The sequence below is a fragment of the Rana temporaria genome, chromosome 11 (genome assembly GCF_905171775.1).
Source record: "Rana temporaria chromosome 11, aRanTem1.1, whole genome shotgun sequence".
NCBI classification, from domain to species: domain Eukaryota; kingdom Metazoa; phylum Chordata; class Amphibia; order Anura; family Ranidae; genus Rana; species Rana temporaria.
In genome coordinates this window covers 156,523,308-156,543,248 of record NC_053499.1, presented here as the reverse complement: position 1 = coordinate 156,543,248, position 19,941 = coordinate 156,523,308, and the positions used below count along the sequence as shown (strand labels likewise).

The 19,941-nt window shown below is 46.2% G+C and overlaps 1 protein-coding gene across 1 annotated transcript in view; it reads left to right on the top strand.

Moving 5' to 3' along the window:
• The window catches only part of ITFG1 (integrin alpha FG-GAP repeat containing 1), a 207,290-nt gene that overhangs the window by 125,679 nt on the left and 61,670 nt on the right, over positions 1-19,941 (top strand). The window contains exons 11-13 of the mRNA XM_040329507.1: positions 7,722-7,863; positions 13,052-13,157; positions 19,694-19,737. Of these exons, the coding sequence (XP_040185441.1) occupies positions 7,722-7,863; positions 13,052-13,157; positions 19,694-19,737 (292 nt within the window). The remainder of the gene's footprint in view (positions 1-7,721; positions 7,864-13,051; positions 13,158-19,693; positions 19,738-19,941) is intronic.

Here is a 19,941-nt window from a genome sequence, read left to right as displayed (position 1 = left end):
AGTGGAAGAGGGGTGGCTACGTTCCTACACACAGTGGAAGAGGGGTGGCTACGTTCCTACATACAGTGGAAGAGGGGTGGCTACGTTCCTACATACAGTGGAAGAGGGGTGGCTACGTTCCTACATACAGTGGAAGAGGGGTGGCTACGTTCCTACATACAGTGGAAGAGGGGTGGCTATGTTCCTACATACAGTGGAAGAGGGAAAAATCCCTGCTGAACGGCCTGAATGTCGATCCGTGTCTTTAGTCCCCTATAGGTATATGGTGAACCGCACCAACCAGCAGGCGATCACTTTACACCGGGCTATTTGCAGCACAGCAGTAAATTTAGCACGTTTTGAAAACATATTTTCCACGCGTTTCACTTTCAGATAGCAAGAGATGGTTGCCGATCTTCCCGCTATCAAGGCGCCTTTTGTTCTCCTGCCATCTTCACACGATCGGAATTCACATACATGAGCGAGACGCCTGTGCTCCAGCTGCAGCCTGTTCGCTTGATGATAATTGCCGCCTTCCTGTACCTTGGGATATGTCTACTTATTTTCCTTCTTCTTTCATGTAGCTCGACGCGTTTTATACGATAGTTTATGGAGAACAAGCAGCAGGCTGCGGCGTGGTGACGTGCGCGGAGACACGGAGCCGTACATGCGATGTTCAGGATATGTGCCTTCATTTCATGTCCTAGATATTTTATTTTATGACAGATGGAACCTAGATTGGAAGTGACAGACGCGCATGCTCGTCTCTGGGGAACTCTTCTTCCAGGGAAATGTGGAGAACGGTTATCGTTTATCTATTCTGGAACAGATCTTCTCTGCCTACTTCCTCCATGCCAAGTCGAATGTAGATCATTCCTTACTCTCCCTACTATTTATAGGTCGGTCTTGGCTGCCTGAACATTCGACGCATCCCAAACTATTTATAGAATATTCCGGGCCTTTTATATTTATCTAGATTTCCCAGGCTTCTCTTCTTTTTTTTTCAAAGCTTTATTTAATTAACCTCATATATTGCAGAGTGCTCATTGTTTGACAACCTGCTTATTAGCTGGTGTTCACCTTTAAAGCTCCAGGTGTGAAACCTTTTATTTAAATATATTCAGTAGCCACACAGGATCTGAATCCACTTTGTGAGTACCGATAGCCTTTACGAACTCAGATATTACCATATAAAGGTAGCAGTGACATCATCACTGTGCTGTGCGTAGGCTGTGCAGAGATTTCTCAGAGTAAAAATCTACCTAATTTATTGAACCCCTCCTGTACTGTGCACTCCTGTTCTGCAGCCTCATAGCTCTACATCTGCAGTGTAAGATTATCAAAGGCGGGCGTGTCAAACTCAATTTCATCGCGGGCCCCATTAGTAATTAGTTGCCCTCGAGTGCAAAGTTCAGGAGTGCACTATGTACAGAGTGCAGAGTTCAGGTGTGCGCTATGTACAGAGTGCAGAGTTCAGGGGTGCGCTATGTACAGAGTGCAGAGTTCAAGTGTGCGCTATGTGCAGAGTTCAGGGGTGCGCTATGTACAGAGTGCAGATTTCAGGGGTGCGCAATGTACAGAGTGCAGAGTTCAGGAGTGCGCTATGTACAGAGTCCAGAGTTCAGGTGTGCGCTATGTACAGAGTCCAGAGTTCAGGTGTGCGCTATTTACAGAGTCCAGAGTTCAGGTGTGCGCTATGTACAGAGTGCAGAGTTCAGGTGTGCGCTATGTACAGAGTGCAGAGTTCAGGTGTGCGCTATGTACAGAGTGCAGAGTTCAGGTGTGCGCTATGTACAGAGTCCAGAGTTCAGGTGTGCGCTATGTACAGAGTGCAGAGTTCAGGGGTGCACTAGGTACAGAGTGCAGAGTTCAGGAGTGCGCTATGTACAGAGTGCAGAGTTCAGGGGTGCACTAGGTACAGAGTGCAGAGTTCAAGAGTGCGCTATGTACAGAGTGCAGAGTTCAGGGGTGCACTAGGTGCAGAGTTCAAGGGTGCAGAGTTCAGGAGTTCGTTGTGTACAGGGCGCAGAGTTCAGGTGTGCGCTATGTACAGAGCGCAGAGTTCAGGAGTGCGCTATGTACAGAGTGCAGAGTTCAGGAGTTCGTTGTGTACAGGGCGCAGAGTTCAGGAGTGCACTGTGTACAGAGTGCAGAATTCAGGGGTCCACTATGTACATAGTGCAGAAATCAGGAGTGCGTTACATGCAGAGTTCAGGAGTGCGTTATGTACAGGGGTTCAGGAGTGCATTATGTACAGAGTCAAGTGTTTAGGGGTGCACTGCATACAGAGTGCAGAGTTTAGGGGTGCACTGCATACAGAGTGCATCAACCGCAAAGGCTGTTGGTACTTGTAGTTTCATCATTCGCATATCTTCACAACCCCACACCATATTTAATCCCCCCTCCACCAAATGATTTGGACCTGTGCACAAAGCAAGGTCCATAAAGACATGGATCAACTCAATATTGAACCCTACCAACTAAGACTGGGGTGCCATTAAAGTTCATGTGTGTAAAGGTAGACGTCCCAATACTTTTGACAATTTAGTGTATATATACTAATATTATTATCAGTGATGGGTAGACGCCTAATATTAGCAGAGAATGATCAGCACAGAGCTCTTTAGCGCTTCTCCCTTCTGTATTAATGGTTATTTGGCAGTGATTGCTCTTCTATTGATCACTCCGTATCAAATCTGTCCGGTGATGGGCTACAGCTGCTCCTCGGCACGCTCGGGGTCATGGCGCCGTGTTTTGTAAATGTGGATAGTTATCTCTCATTCTGCTAATTTAATTCATTTTCCGAGCTCTTCGGAGATCTCTGCATATGCTGCAGATGTCAGCCAGAGGTGAATCGTCGATTATTCTCCTGTGCCCGGCGACGACAAGCGACAGTTACTCGGAAGGTGGACCTGTGCACGTGACTTGTAATTATACCGTGCGTCTAATCGTACACAGGGGGGTGTGTTCTGTACGTCTCCTAGAACCCTCCTATGGTTTTATCACCTGCATTGGTTAAATGATAGCGACCGAAAAGTTTGGTGAAACCGTAGTTTGCCTGCTTACTGGAGACATTAGGCATGATCAGATTGTGGTGTTGGATGGTGACATCACTAAATGCGGCCTATCCATTCACTAGAGATCTGTGACATCATTGGGAATGCAGCCTCTTTATTAACTAGAGACCAGTGACGTCACAGAGAATGCAGCCTATCCATTCACTAGAGACCGGTGACATCACTGAGAATGCAGCCTATCCATTCACTAGAAAGCGGTGACATCACTGAGAATGCAGCCTATCCATTCACTAGAGAGCGGTGACATCACTGAGAATGCAGCCTATCCATTCACTAGAGACTGATGACATCACTGAGAATGTAGCTTATCCATTCACTAGAGACCAGTGACATCACTGAGAATGCAGCCTATCCATTCACTAGCAGCCTATCCATTCACTAGAGACTGATGACATCACTGAGAATGCAGTCTATCCATTCACTAGAGAGCGGTGACATCACTGAGAATGCAGCCTATCCATTCACTAGAGACCAGTGACATCACTGAGAATGCAGCCTATCCATTCACTGGAGACTGGTGACATCACTGAGAATGTAGCCTATGCATTCACTAGAGAGCGGTGACATCACTGAGAATGCAGCCTATCCATTCACTAGAGAGCGGTGACATCACTGAGAATGCAGCCTATCCATTCACTAGAGAGTGGTGACATCACTGAGAATGTAGCCTATCCATTCACTAGAGAATGATGACATCACTGAGAATGTAGCCTATCCATTCACTAGAGAATGATGACATCACTGATAATGCAGCCTATCCATTCACTAGAGAATGATGACATCACTGATAATGCAGCCTATCCATTCACTAGAGAATGATGACATCACTGAGAATGTAGCCTACCCATTCACTAGAGAATGATGACATCACTGATAATGCAGCCTATCCATTCACTAGAGAATGATGACATCACTGAGAATGTAGCCTATCCATTCACTAGAGACCAGGGACATCACTGATAATGCAGCCTATCCATTCACTAGAGAATGATGACATCACTGATAATGCAGCCTATCCATTCACTAGAGAATGATGACATCACTGACAATGTAGCCTATCCATTCACTAGAGAGCGGTGACATCACTGAGAATGTAGCCTATCCATTCATTTGTGTTCACAATGAATGTGAACTCTGTAATCTGTAGCAATGTGTTTCCTATGTTGTCGGTTATATTAGGCTGCCCGGGGCTCCTTGTATCCCTTTTATAATCCCTCCTTTCCTGTACAGATATCAGTTGTGAGGTTTGCTGCTCTTTCTCCTCCCTGACACCGTTCTGTATGGTGACATCTCCCATTCTACATTGTACATGAGCTGAAAATAGACGTGAAGGTTTTTCTCCAGGACTCTGTGCAGAATTGTTGGGGGTAATACATGAGATGTATGTGAATCCACTGATAAATAAAGCGTTGCCACGGCTCCCGTAATGAATAGCTTCTACAAACCGGTTTATCCACGAGTAATAGCAACACATCTGCCTGTGGGTAGTGAATAATTTTCAAATCCCAATAGCTTTCTTGTATAACCCTGGGCACATGATTTAATAAAACTGTCTGCAAACACTAAATGAAAGCTTTATTGGACGGATTATTGTGTACAGCGCAGCGCTCGGTTTGCTTTCTCGATGAGTCGGGCACCCAGACGGAAGGAAAGTTCAGACCTTCGCCCCTTTCCCCACCCAATCTATCTTCCATTACCACTAAAAACACAGAATCACCTTTAGTAATAATACCCTGGTCATTAATAAAGACCCTCTGAAAGTAGGATGTCCGGAAGGGGTCCGAAGATTTTATTCCAAAGAGCAAGCCGCCATGTTTAGGGGCCCCTTTATCAGAGCTTAGGATAAAGAAAAGTTCACATTTGAATTCTATTTGGTAATTTTTTTATGAAAACAAGCTAATTGTGAATTCCAGCCAGGAGGAACAACTTGGGCAGCCAGTAGCTTGAAGGCTTGCCTTGTTCTTTGGAATAACACCCTTTGGTCCCTGGGTGGCTTCTGAGACTTCCAAGCAAGTTGACCAGAGTTTAGGAAAAACCCAGGGATGGGACTGGCCATTGGGACTACAGGGAGTTTCCCGGTGGGCCGATGGCTCAGTGGGCCGGCTTCAGTGACAGTGGACCGCCGCCCCCTCCACTCCTCTGTCTCTCCCTTCCCGTGGCACTCACCTCCTCTCCCTCTCGCACTCACCTGGGGGAAACAGAGAAGCAGGGGGAGGACCAGAGGAGCATGGGCGAGGGGACAGACAGCTGACTCAACAGCTATGGCCTGGGAGTTTCTCACTTCTGCATAATCTCGTCCCATAAGGGTTGGGCACCAAACTGATTCTTTCCCCCCGGGTGAAATAATGTCTAGCTTCCCCACTGGTACTGCCTATAAGAGTACCAGTACCAGCCGTTCTACTCTAATAAAGTAGAATGGCTAGTGGCTAGTGAAGGGGGAGAGGGGGCTTGGGTGGGGGGAGGTGCGGGAGTTGTCCGGCCCTCATGGGAGAGACCTGTCAAAGTGGGCCAGTCTGGATGGAGTCCAGGGCCAAATTGTTGTCCCAGTCCAGCCCTGGAAAAACCTAAGCAAAATCCTTGCAGCCCTTCATTGGAAGACTTTACTCCACGAGCATTTCTCAACCTATTTACCATGGAGGAACCCTTGAAATAATCTTCAGGTCTCAGGAAACCACCACTAAAATGATTAGACCTACAGCTTACAGTATATTAGTGTGATCAGTAGGTTGAGAGGTAGAGAGTCATAAATAAAATAATCATTTACTGAATAATCATGACATCCAATGAATAATAATAATGGTTGCAAAAGAAACATAATAAAAATTGTAGTCGCCCCTTACATTTTGAATTAGTGTTGAAGAGACCCCTTACATTGGTGGTTGGAGTAGAAGGGACCCCTTAGACTGGTGGCTAGTGTAGACATGACCTCCTACACTGGTGGTCAGTGTAGAAGTGACACCTTAGATTGGTGGTCAGTGTCCCAGTGATCACTTGGGTTGGTAGCCAGTGTAGAAGTGATTCCTTAGATCGATGAGTGACCCCCATTTGGTTGGTAGTTAATGTAAAAGTGATTGCTTGGATTTGTGGTCAGTGTAGAAGTGACTCCTTGGATTGGTGGTCAGTGTAGAAGTGACTCCTTGGATTGGTGGTCAGTGTAGAAGTGACTCCTTGGATTTATGGTCAGTGTAGAAGTGACTCCTTGGATTGGTGGTCAGTGTAGAAGTGACTCCTTGGATTTATGGTCAGTGTAGAAGTGACTCCTTGGATTTATGGTCAGTGTAGAAGTGACTTCTTGGATTTATGGTCAGTGTAGAAGTGACTCCTTGGATTTATGGTCAGTGTAGAAGTGACTCCTTGGATTGGTGGTCAGTGTAGAAGTGACTCCTTGGATTTATGGTCAGTGTAGAAGTGACTCCTTGGATTTATGGTCAGTGTAGAAGTGACTCCTTGGATTGGTGGTCAGTGTAGAAGTGACTCCTTGGATTGGTGGTCAGTGTAGAAGTGACTCCTTGGATTGGTGGTCAGTGTAGAAGTGACTCCTTGGATTTATGGTCAGTGTAGAAGTGACTCCTTGGATTGGTGGTCATTGTAGATGTGACTCCTTGGATTGGTGGTCAATGTAGATGTGACTCCTTGGATTGGTGGTCAGTGTAGATGTGACTCCTTGGATTTGTGGTTAGTGTAGAAGTGACTCATTGGATCTGTGGTTAGTGTAGACGTGACTCATTGGATCTGTGGTTAGTGTAGACGTGACTCCTTGGATTGGTGGTCATTGTAGAAGTGATTACTTGGATTTGTGGTCAGTGTAGATGTGACTCCTTGGATTTGTGGTCAGTGTAGAAGTTACTCCTTGGATTTGTGGTCAGTGTAGAAGTGACTCCTTGGATTTGTGGTCAGTGTAGAAGTGACTCCTTGGATTGGTGGTCATTGTAGAAGTGATTACTTGGATTTGTGGTTAATGTAGAAGTGACTCCTTGGATTTATGGTCAGTGTAGAAGTGACTCCTTGGATTTGTGGTCAGTGTAGAAGTGACTCCTTGGATTTGTGGTCAGTGTAGATATGACTTCTTAATTCAATGAGTGACCTTTTAGTTTGGAGGTCAGTGTAGACGTTGACCCCTTAGATTGGTGGTTAGTGTAGAAGTGACTCCTTGGATTGGTGGTCAGTGTAGAACTTAACTGTCCTGGCCTCAACCCAATAGAACACCTTTGGAATGAATTAGAGCGGAGGACTGTGAGCCAAGTTTTGCCTGACCTCACCAATGCTCTTCTGGAAGAATGGTCAAACATCCCCATAGACACCCTCCTAAACCTTGTGGACGGCCTTCCCAGAACAGTTGAAGCTGTTATAGCTGCAAAGGGTCGGCCAACGCAATACCGAACCCTACTAACTAAGACTGGAATGCCATTAAAGTTCATGTGTTTGTAAAGACAGGCGTCCCAATACTTTTGACAATGTAGTGTAGATACTGTTTGGGAGGATTTAACTAATCTTCAAAAAAAAATTTTTAAACACATGTTGCTATGAATTTAAAAACAGCTGTGGCAGCAAAAGGGTTGAGGTATTTTCAGTTAAATATCATAAATTGGGGGTCCAGGGATTGCTTCTCCGGTCCTCACATTGATGGACTTCATATCCTAATCTTTGTTGTTTCTCTTTCCATAGCAACCAGCAAGCCTTCCTCCTGGAGAACGTCCCCTGCAAGAACAGCACATGCTCCCGGGTGTTCGAAGTCCACTGGGACCTCGCCGACCTAAATCAAATAAAAGATGCGATGGTGGCGACGTTCTTCGACATTTATGAAGACGTGAGATCTCTTTTTTTTACTACTTTTAATTGCCACACGTCTCTCTTTCCCTTAAATTCTCAATCCCGGCTTCTCTCTAATGTCAGAATGTTGGTGCCAGAGGTAGATAATGAAAGCAAATTACTTAATTAGGCAGCAACTTTGAGATGCACAGGCAAGATCAAGCATGATTCATGAAACCGCTGCGTCTCTCTCATGCCGCACACAATCCGGCTTGTTGGGGGGGGTAAAAAAAACCCTCGTTACCGAGCTCTGGGTTTGGGAACAGAAATAGCGCATTCCCGAGGTCACCGTCGCTTTTAATGGTTGGTACAGGTTTCAGGCCGGGAGAAAATCTGCAGCAGTCGAGCGATTTAAATGTATACTTTGATCTTTTTATATCAAAGCAAAAAGGGATCATTTCTTTTTCGACCGGCAAGTGAGACACGGAGCTGCTTTTCATGTATTCATTTATTGATTCTTACAGTATTGAAATGCTAACCTTGAATTTTTGACTTGACAATTTTTTTTTCCAGGCTTGTGCATCAATATGTACGTATTGAATCCAGTGTAGATTGGCCAATGTCGCAATATGTAGATCGGCCACTAGAGGCAGTGTAGAAACTCTGCTACAATGACTCTGCCTAATTGGTTGACAACTGCTGTGATAAGATATCAGCCACATAGGGAGTGCATTATTTTTAATAGTGACCAAAAAAAATAATACCGTATTTATCGGGGTATAGCGCGCACCCCTAAAGTTGTCCCAATTCCTGTGGAAAAAATATTTTTTTGTACTTACAGTTTTGGTGTCTTGCGCGGCATCCATCGGCTGCCTCGTCGGGTCCGGCGTCCGTCTGCGGCTTCGGGTGTCCTCTTCGTCGGGTCCGGCGTCCTCGCGTCCTCCCCGCTCGTTTCCTGCGCCGAGTTTGAATACTGCGCTGATATATACCGAGCGGGCATCGTCGGGCAGGCTCGGCAACTCTCGCGCTGACGTCCTGTACGTCCAGGACGTCAGCGCGAGAGGAGCCGAGACTGGCCGACGATACACGAGTGTACTGCGCTCAGTATATGCCGGCGCAGTATTCAAACTCGGCGCGGGTATCGGCCTATACCGCGCATCCACGATTTTGCCCTGATTTTCAGGGCAAAAAAGTGCGCGTATATACGCTGATAAATACCGTAATTAAAAAGTCAGCAGCTACAAATACTGCAGCTGCTGACTTTTAATATATGGACACTTACCTGTCCAGGGCACCCGCGATGTCCCGAAGCTGATTTGTCCCCGCGGCTCTCGGGGGCTGCCGCCGCCATCTTCGGTTAGGGAATCAGGAAGTGAAGCCTTGTGGCTTCACTTCCCGATTCACTAAATGAAGATGGCGGCTTCACTTCCTGGTTCCCTATTGCGCGTGTGCAGGGCGAGCTGCGCGATCCGACTGGTCCCTGCTTTCTTCTGGGATCTGTGTGTTTCCCAGAAGACAGCGGGGGGGGGGGATAGGCGTTGGACGTGGCGTAAGTCACCGCAGTGATCTATGCCTGGAAATGGGATAAAATACTTGGATTACACAGGTATCTGCTCCCTTCTCCCCCCTGAAAGGTGTCACCGGAGGGGGGGGGGGGGATTCCAAAAAGCGGAAGTTCCATTTTTGGGTGGAACTCCGATTTAGGCCCCTTTCACACTGGGGCGTTTTTTCGAGCGTTATTCGAGTGAAGCCTTATCTGCAATCCCAATATGCTGGTAAAGCACCGCTAAGACCCTAACGTTTTTGGGCGTTTTTGCAGTGCCTCAGTGTGAAAGGGTAAGGCCTTTTTACAGCGCTTTTCAATTCATTTCAATGGAGAGGGGCGTTTTTGGAGAGTTTTTTTCAGCGCCCAAAAGCTGCTCCAAAGATGCTGCTTGTAGGACTCATGGGTGAGGGAATCAGGAAGTGAAGCATTGCGCGTCTTTCACTGGTCACCGTTGTGTTCTGACAGCTGTGCGTTTCCCAGAACACAACGGGGGGGGGGGGGGGGGGGGGCCGGGAAGTGACGCACTACACGCAGACTGTATGCACGGGAGTGGGTGCAAATACATGTTAAACAGGTATCTGCACCCTCCACCCCCCTGAAAGGTGCCAATCGTGGCACCGGAGGGGGGGGGGAATCCGATGAGCGGAAGTTCCAGTTTAGAGTGGAGCTCCCCTTTAAGTTAAAATCAATATTTTTTGCTAGAAAATTACTCGGAACCCCCAAACAATGAAAATGAAAATGGTTGCTGTCTATTGTGACACGAGATTTAATAAATCCTTTATTTATTTTTTTCGTTTTTTTGTGTGCAAAATTTAATTCCAACCCCCTGATTTTTTGAATGCATTTCATTTAATTGGACAGAGGGTCACGCAATAAACATAATATGCAATTTGGCCCATAATATCCTTTTAATTAAATCCAATTCATTACCACCAAGCATTATATTTCATTACGTGATAAGAGCGTAATTACATACGGTACATTTTATGGCCCCGTTTTGCCGCTGCGGCTTTTATGTTGGGAGATTAGCTGCGGGAATATATCAGCTCGGTCACAATGAAAAGAGCGCCCCCCCGCCAGCTTCCAACACGATTTATCTGCGACGCGGAAAGGGTTAAGAATGGAGGCAGGGTTTTTAGGATTCGCTCTCTTGAATAATTAATGACATCAATTTATTAGCGGTGGCTCCATCACACCACTGTGGTCGGTAAAGTTCCAGGACTTTGATGTCAGGGCTGTGACACCGGAGACGCGGGAATCTGCCTTCATACTAAATATTTCATTTATTACCTTCTGTTTCTTATATACTTTTATCATTTGTGAACATTGATAGTGAGGACAACCTTTTTTTTAGTTCTTTCTTCACCCCAAAGCCCAATGAAACTTTTATTTTAAATCAGCTAAATACATTCCAGGGGCTTTACAACAAAAGGGGTGCAAAGTACTGTTTCCTTTCTTTAGAAAGCAGCCACAGCCTGAGTAGAATAGCCTGTCCCCTGCCAGCAAGCTCTAGGGTGGTGGTAGTCAACTTTCTCGATATGGTGTGGCCCTCAACGACACCAAAGGGCCGCACATAAATATGTCGGAGACAGCAGGCACACAACAGGGTATAGTCAGAGACTAATTGGGGATGGTTGGAGACTGCAGACGGGATACAGGAGAAAGTCAGAGATTGTGGATATGATACAGGAGATTGTCAGAGACTGCAGACATGATTCAGAAGATGGTAAGAGGTGGCAGACAGTATACAGGAGATGGTTAGAAACTGCAGACATGATTCAGAAGATAGTAAGAGGCGGCGGACAGTATACAGGAGATGGTTAGAGACTGCAGACATGATTCAGAAGATTGTAAGAGGCGGCGGACGGTATACAGGAGATGGTTAGAGACTGCAGACTCGATTCAGAAGATGGTAAGAGGCGGTGGACAGTATACAGGAGATGGTTAGAGACTGCAGACATGATTCAGAAGATGGTAAGAGGCAGCGGACAGTATACAGGAGATGGTTAGAGACTACAGAAATGATACAGAAGATGGTCAGAGAATGCAAATAGTATACAGGGGATGGTCAGAGACTGCGTACAGTATAGAAGAGATGGTCAATGAACACATTGATGGGAGCACTATATTGGCTGGAAACTTCACTTTTTAATATAGATTGATTGGTTATTGATGGATGTATTTACTTTGCACTCTAATGTTTAAATATTATGGTTATCGCAGCTACCCATTTTTATATATATATGATACTAGAGATGGTCATAGCCCGCGGACAGGATTCAAGAGACTGCAGACATGATTCATGAGACAGTCAGAGACTGTGGACATGGTACAAGAGGTGTTCACAGACTTAGGACATGATACAAAAGATGGTCAGAGACTACGGACAGAATACAGGGGATGGTCATAGACTGCGAACAGGATACAGGGGATGGTCAGAGACTGCGGACAGTATACGAAAGATGGTCAGACTGCAGACCTGATTCATGAGACGGTCAGAGACTGGACATGGTACAAGAGATGGTCAGAGACTGTGGCCATAATACAAGAGAGGGTTATAGACTGTGGACATAATACAAGAGATGGTTAGAGACTGTGGGCATGGTACAAGAGGTGTTCAGAGACTGAGGACATGATACAAAAGATGGTCAGAGACTACGGACATGATACAAAAGATGGTCAGAGACTACGGACATGATACAAAAGATGGTCAGAGACTACGGACATGATACAAGGGATGGTCACAGACTGCCGACAGTATACAAAGAGATCAAGAGATGGTCAATGAACACATTGATGGTAGCACTATATTGGCTGGAAAAGCCACTTTTTTAATATAGATTGATTGGGTATTGATGGATGTATTGATTATTTACTTTAATGTTTATATACTATGGTTGGCCCAGCTACCTACTTTTATTTATATATATATATATATATATATATATATATATATATATATATATATATATATATATATATATATATATATATAAGCTCTAACGAGCAGGGCCCTCTGATCCCTCCTGTATTGATTGTATTGTGACTGTACTGTCTTCCCTGATGTAAAGCGCTGCGCAAACTGTTGGCGCTATATAAATCCTGTATAATAATAATAATAATAATATATATATATATATGATACAAGCGATGTTCATAGCCTGCAGACAGGATACAAGAGATGGTCAGAGACTGCAGACATGATATAGCTGTTATGTCTCAATGTATTCCTCTGACGTCACCCCGCACCTGTGTTACACAGAGGGGATGTAGCCCTATTTCAGGATCCCCAGAGGCTTATATTAGTGTAATGAGTAAGCACAGGGTTACTGCGTGAAACGCGTCGACCTGCTATTGTTTGGCTACTATCCTGTGGTGTTTTTTCATGTTTTAGTGATTTTAGAATAAAGGGGCTTTCCGGTACTTGGTGTTCAGCCATCCATTCTTCCAAATCACTGCTGTAACAGAGCAGTAGGAAAATACAGATTGGTGTCTACAGGGGCACTGAGCGCCGCAGAAAAAGTGGCAAAGGGTCGCATGCAGCCCTAAAGCCGCAGGTTGGGCACCAGGGCTCTAGGAGAGGGACCTTTACAATGACAAGACCTGTAAGTTTCTCTTTACTGCAGCCGGAGAAAATAAATCTCCTGCTCTGCCAGACAGGACTTTGTATTCATTGTAGACAATCTGATTTATTTTTCAGGGAATTCTGGACATCATCGTTCTCAGCACAGGAAGTTCCGATGACAACTCCATCCACGTCTTACAGAATAACTTTGAAGCCGACGCTTACTTTGTCAAAGTAATAGGTAAGGAGGAAACGCCGGCCTTCCCTTCCTGACATGTGTAGGGGGTCGTGTCATATTCTGCTTGTGTAAAACTGCTGAAATTTGGTTTCCATGCCAACCAGAAACCATTTTTAAAGAAGCATATGTTCTGGGGGGAGAGGGGGGACCTTGTTAGAAAGTGTGTGTCGCCCAAACTGAAAACCTCCCACACACTCCACTACCCAAATACAGCCTGGCACATATCGGGCTCCCTGGAATACCATTGTTCAGGAAGCAATAATGTGCTGTAACCAATAGTGACCAGGTACGGGCTGGCTCCGTGTACTGAGGGGACCAAACTGGGCAGGGCTGTTTTAAAGCCCGACTGACCCTCAATTTATCGTCCCTTAAATACATTTCATGGGCATCTAAACTAAAGGTGTTTGTTTTCTATCCAAAGCAGCCACAGCCTGTTTAGAAAAGCCAGTCCCTTGTCAGAATGTTGGAGAGAATGATAGTTGTACTGAGTGTACTGCATTACCCACAAGTTGTATTCTGTCTCTCATCCCTCTCCTCTGTCTCTCATCCCTCTCCTCTGTCTCTCATCCCTCTCCTCTGTCTCTCATCCCTCTCCTCTGTCTCTCATCCCTCTCCTCTGTCTCTCATCCCTCTCCTCTGTCTCTCATCCCTCTCCTCTGTCTCTCATCCCTCTCCTCCATTCCTCTCCTCCACCCCTCTCCTCTGTCTCTCATCCCTCTCCTCTGTCTCTCATTCCTCTCCTCTGTCTCTCATCCCTCTCCTCTGTCTCTCATCCCTCTCCTCTGTCTCTCATCCCTCTCCTCTGTCTCTCATCCCTCTCCTCTGTCTCTCATCCCTCTCCTCCATCCCTCTCCTCCGTCCCTCTCCTCTGTCTCTCATCCCTCTCCCCCGTCTCTCATCCCTCTCATCCTTCTCCTCTGTCTCTCATCCCTCTCCTCCCTCCGTCTCTCATCCCTCTCCTCTGTCTCTCATCCCTCTCCTCTGTCTCTCATCCCTCTCCTCTGTCTCTCATCCCTCTCCTCTGTCTCTCATCCCTCTCCTCCCTCTCCTCCGTCTCTCCTCCCTCTCCTCCGTCTCTCATCCCTCTCCTCCGTCTCTCATCCCTCTCCTCCATCTCGCATCCCTCTCCTCCGTCTCTCATCCCTCTCTTCCCTCCGTCTCTCATCCCTCTCCTCCGTCTCTCATCCCTCTCCTCCGTCTCTCATCCCTCTCCTCTGTCTCTCATCCCTCTCCTCTGTCTCTCATCCCTCTCCTCTGTCTCTCATCCCTCTCCTCCGTCTCGCATCCCTCTCCTCCGTCTCTCATCCCTCTCCTCCGTCTCGCATCCCTCTCCTCCGTCTCGCATCCCTCTCCTCCGTCTCGCATCCCTCTCCTCCGTCTCGCATCCCTCTCCTCCGTCTCGCATCCCTCTCCTCCGTCTCGCATCCCTCTCCTCTGTCTCTCATCCCTCTCCTCTGTCTCTCATCCCTCTCCTCTGTCTCTCATCCCTCTCCTCTGTCTCTCATCCGTCTCTCATCCCTCTCCTCCGTCTCTCATGCCTCTCCTCTGTCTCTCATGCCTCTCCTCTGTCTCTCATCCCTCTCCTCCGTCTCTCATGCCTCTCCTCCGTCTCTCATGCCTCTCCTCCGTCTCTCATGCCTCTCCTCCGTCTCTCATGCCTCTCCTCTGTCTCGCATCCCTCTCCTCTGTCTCGCATCCCTCTCCTCTGTCTCTCATCCCTCTCCTCTGTCTCTCATCCCTCTCCTCTGTCTCTCATCCCTCTCCTCTGTCTCTCATCCGTCTCTCATCCCTCTCCTCCGTCTCTCATGCCTCTCCTCTGTCTCTCATGCCTCTCCTCTGTCTCTCATCCCTCTCCTCCGTCTCTCATGCCTCTCCTCCGTCTCTCATGCCTCTCCTCCGTCTCTCATGCCTCTCCTCCGTCTCTCATGCCTCTCCTCCGTCTCTCATGCCTCTCCTCCATCTCTTATTCCTTCCCTCCATCTTTTTTTCCTTCTCTCCATCTTTCATCCCCTTTCTCCCTCTCCTCCGTCTCTTATTGCTCTCCTCCGTCTCTCATGCCTCTCCTCCATCTCTTATTCCTCTTCTCCGTCTCTTATTGCTCTCCTCCGTCTCTCATGCCTCTCCTCCGTCTCTCATGCCTCTCCTCCGTCTCTTATTCCTTCCCTCCATCTTTTTTTCCTTCTCTCCATCATTCATCCCTTTTCTCCTCTCGGCCTCCTTTTGCTGGAAGCTTTACATTTCCACTCAAGCACTCAGGATTAAATGAAATTGTCACAACAATAAAACAAACGCCTATCGTCTCGCTTTTAAAAAATCTGAGAAAAAGGGAAAATCTTATCAGCTCTGTAAAGTCTTCACTAATTTGCTGATCGAAAAGTTTGTATTTTAGGCAACACAAAGGAATTCCTTTGAAAGGTGTGAGGACAGGGAGTCTTATCGGAGAATGGCGGTTTAATCTGGGGCCGTCTCAGCCTGGTCTGGCTGTATGTCTTGGCACAGAGACCAATGTGCTCCTAAGCAGATGTTTAGTGAGTATTAAAGGGGCCGGGGAGGCATGGGGAGATGGTAATTGGTCATCTGCTCCTGCAAAGCTCTGATTTCAGTTTCACGGACAGAAGGCTGAATTTTTCTGAGTACGCAATCTGTCATCGGGGCCATAACTACAATCTGCTTCATTTGACCCACATCCTTTGACCCTTATCTGCCGAGGAGCTGTAAGTCCCAGCATGACCTGGAACCTGCAGGCTGCAAAAGACGCAACCCAGTTCTCGAAAATCAATGGGTCCCTGGTGTGTGCTGTTGAATAAATCATTTATTTTCAAGATCGTTTAGTGAGTTTTTTCAGCACTGATTACTAAATATATATATATATATTATATATAGGCATGGGGCGTGGTCACCGGGTGATGTCACCTGGTGACCCCACCTCTTATGACGTCACCGCTTGGAGCATGAAGGGACTGTGACGTCATAAGAGGTGGGGTCCGTGACCCCGCCCTATGCCTATATATATCGTTACGAACCACGCACCTGGTATTACAGCGGAAGAGATCGTCGAGTCAACATCGGAAGAGAAGAGGGAAGAAGACATCGGGGAAGACCGGCCTCTGCTAGTAAAAGAGCTGGAAGAAGATAGCGGAGGACCGGCAGAAAGCACCGGAGATCGCGGAGAAGGCACCGGAGAGGGTGGAGAAGTTGGAAGAAGACCCCCCGGAGCTGCCTAATAAATTATTTAAAAAACCTGTGTAGTGTGTTATTTTTATTGACACTTTTTCCCCCCAGGTGAATGGGTAGGGGTACGATGTATCCCATACTCATTCACATAGGGTGGGGGAGCAGGATCTGGGGCCCCCCTTATTAAAGGGGGCTCCCAGATTTCGATAAGCCCCCTGCCCGCAGACCCCGACAACCAACGGCCAGGGTTGTTGGGAAGAGGCCCTTGTCCTCATCAACATAGGGACAGGGTGCTTTGGGGTGGGGGGCGCAAAGCACCAACCCCCCCCATGTTGAGGGCATGTTGCCTGGTATGGTCTAGGAGGGGGAGCGCTCGCTCACCCCCTTTCCTGACCTACCGGGCTACGTGCTCGGATAAGGGTCTGGTATGGATCCTGGGGGAATCCTCATGCAAATTGTTTTTTACATTTTTGAGGGGGTTCCCCTTCAAGTTTCTCCGCACACGAGTCGGCCCGCAAGTTGGATCATATGCCCAGGTTTGACAGGTTCACTTTAAGGTTCCAAATACCATTCTCTTTCATTTGTTTCATGTAAAGCAAAAATATCACTGCCCCCTTTTGATAACTTTGATGAATGCGATCATCATAGATCTTTCACTGAATAGAATTTCCTGCACCAATTTCTTGTCAAATGATGCGTTCAAATTGAGATCCCCCCTTCCCCTCCCCCCGGCTGATGGTAGAATTCGATATTTTCACTATGTTTAGGCATTTTAAACGAAGACAGATCACGCATCAGTGAGCGAGTTGTACTCTGTCAGATAACCAGTTGCGGGGGAGGCGGCAAGCTCCATCCGAGGTGTAAAATATTTTTATATCCAGCCTGGAGGAGTGGGTTCATGTTTTCACACTTACTGAATCCATAAGAATTTAAGAAAATATCAAGAGTTTATCAATCTGTCTATATATATATATATATATATATATATATATATATATATATATACTACTGTGCAAAAGTTATAGGCAGGTGTGAAAATTTTCTTTTAATAAAGAATGTTTTCAGAAATCAAAGTGGTATCAGATTATTTTTATCAATTATCAAAACGGAAAGTAAATGAGCAGAAGAGAAATCCAAATCCAAACAATTCTTCTAGGTAGACTTAGGCCTGTACACACGGCCCAGATTCTCGTCAGGAAAAAAACGTTGTTTTTCCTGACGAGATTCCTGGGAAGATTCTCTTGCCGGCCGAGTGTCACTGCGTTCGTGCCAATCAGAAGAACGGCGGTTCTTTTGAATGGAGTGTGTGTACACTCCATTCAAAAGAACCGCCGTTCTTCTGATTGGCACGAACGCAGTGACATCATCGAGTATGACGAGCATGCACTCGTCACATTCGATGCTGTCACCTCCATCTTGCTTCACCCTACCTATGCTTTGGAAGCTACCGCGCATGTGCCAAAGTCATTTCGAGCAAGCGCGGGTTTCCATGGAGAGGTAAGTATACACACTCTTGGGTTTCTCGGCAGGAAAACGCTGCAGAGAATCTCACGACGAGAAAATTAGAGAGCAGGTTCTCTATTTTTCTCATTGAGATTCTGGGCAGTTTTCTTGACGAGAAACCTCAAAGCCTCGTACACACGCTCGGTTTACTCGGCAAGAAACCTCTGCCAGCAGTTTTCTTGCTGTTTCTTGCCGGGAAAAAAACGAGTGTGTGTACGAGGCTTTACACACAGTTTTTGAAGGAACTCGGCAGGTAGGTTGATCCGAACATCTTGAAGAATTAAGCACGTCTTCTGTTGATGTCGGCTGCCTCAAATCCTCCTGTCTCTTATAATCCCAGACAGACTGCATGATGTGGAGACCAGGGCTTTGTGGGGGCCAAACCATCACTTCCAGGACTCCTTGTCCATTTATTGCCCCCTCAAAAAATCTGATTTAAAAAAATAAAATGTGTCCTTCTGATCCTAATGTAGACTTGTACACTCAATGGACATATGTTATACCTGGCTTATGTTTAGTCGAAAAGGTTTTACAAATGATTGAAACTCAATAAAACAGATTCAACATAATACACCTGTGATAAAAATTATAAACCCTTAATTTCTTCGTAAATGGGCAAACTTACAAAATCTGCAGGCGATCAAATAATAATTTTCGCCACTGTAATTATTCTAAGCTTGCATTTTACCATTTTCCCGGAGCTCCCCTGCAACTTTCCAGTCTCCAGTGGAAATAGCGCACATTAGACCCAAATGTTGTCCACATCTTCGGGAAGGGCGTCACAGTCTCGCTCTTTTCACACATTGCCAGGCCTCAAAGCACAGTAATTAGAGATAATGTACATTTTTTTTGTCTCACTGGTATTTCGCTAATGTGCGTTTCCATGACACCAACTTCATTAACCTGAAATAAAAGGTGCTAAAAATATCGAAGGTCAGAAATTTGGCCGTCTATAAATTTGGCTTCATAATTGTAGAAAAATGTGTCTGGGGACATTGACCTGCCTTCTGGCTCTGGAGACCTGAGAGGAGTCCTTTACGTTTAACGACTGTTATATCCACATGTCCCAGTTTCCACTGAGTCACGTGCTTACTTGTGATGTTAACCACTTAAGCCCCGAACCTGTTTTTACATGTTAAAAAAAGTTTTTTTTCCTAGAAAATTACTTGGAACCCCCAAACATTATACTTTTTTTTGCATATTCATTTGCATATTCTACGCCAAACTCAACGGAAGCGCCACCTAGCGGCCAGCGTAAATATGCACCCTAAGATACGACGGCGTAGGAGACTTACGCCGCTCGTATCTAAGCCTAATTTAAGCGTATCTGGTTTCCAGAATACGCTTAAATTTACGACAACGTAGATTCAGAGATACGACGGCGTATCTACTGATACGCCGTCGTAACTGTTTCTGAATCTAGCTAATAGAGATGACCGGTGACCATCTGGTCACCGGAAATCTCTATCCTCCTTATCCGGCGGCGGCCGATTCGTTCTCCGGGCCTCCGATGGCACGGGAGAGCCGGAGAAGCACCGGATGGCGGCGGAAGGTGGAGACATCCCCTCCCACCACCTATAAGAACGATCAAGCGGAGGAACCGCCTACTATGATCATTCTTATGGTGCAAGACTTTTATATAGGGTGTCTCTCATGCTCATCTGTAAACTCCACGTGACTTCATGCAAAGTACACACAATCGTGTGTAAGGGAAAAAAAATTGTAATAAAATAAAATGTAAAAAAATATTTTTTATTGGTAAAACTTTCAAAAGTTAACAGCCTATACTTTCGTAAATCAACCTCATTGACTTCATGTGCATTTGATTAACTGATTTTTTTCTTTTTTTCTTCTCTGCACAGTGCTCAGTGGTATTTGCTCCAATGACTGTCCTCAGCAAGTCAAGGTAGGTACTTCTGGAAATATATTGACATCCACACTAAACAAATATTGTCTAAATACAAGAATGATGTGCCTTCTTATCTGGATCTCGGTGAGCTTTGTGTATTTCTCCCAGATCTGTGCAGTAATCCAGTGTGAGACTTCCTGTAATAAAGACCAATCACTGCTGCCCTCTCTCCTTGGGCAGGGTGACTGGTCTGGACTCTGC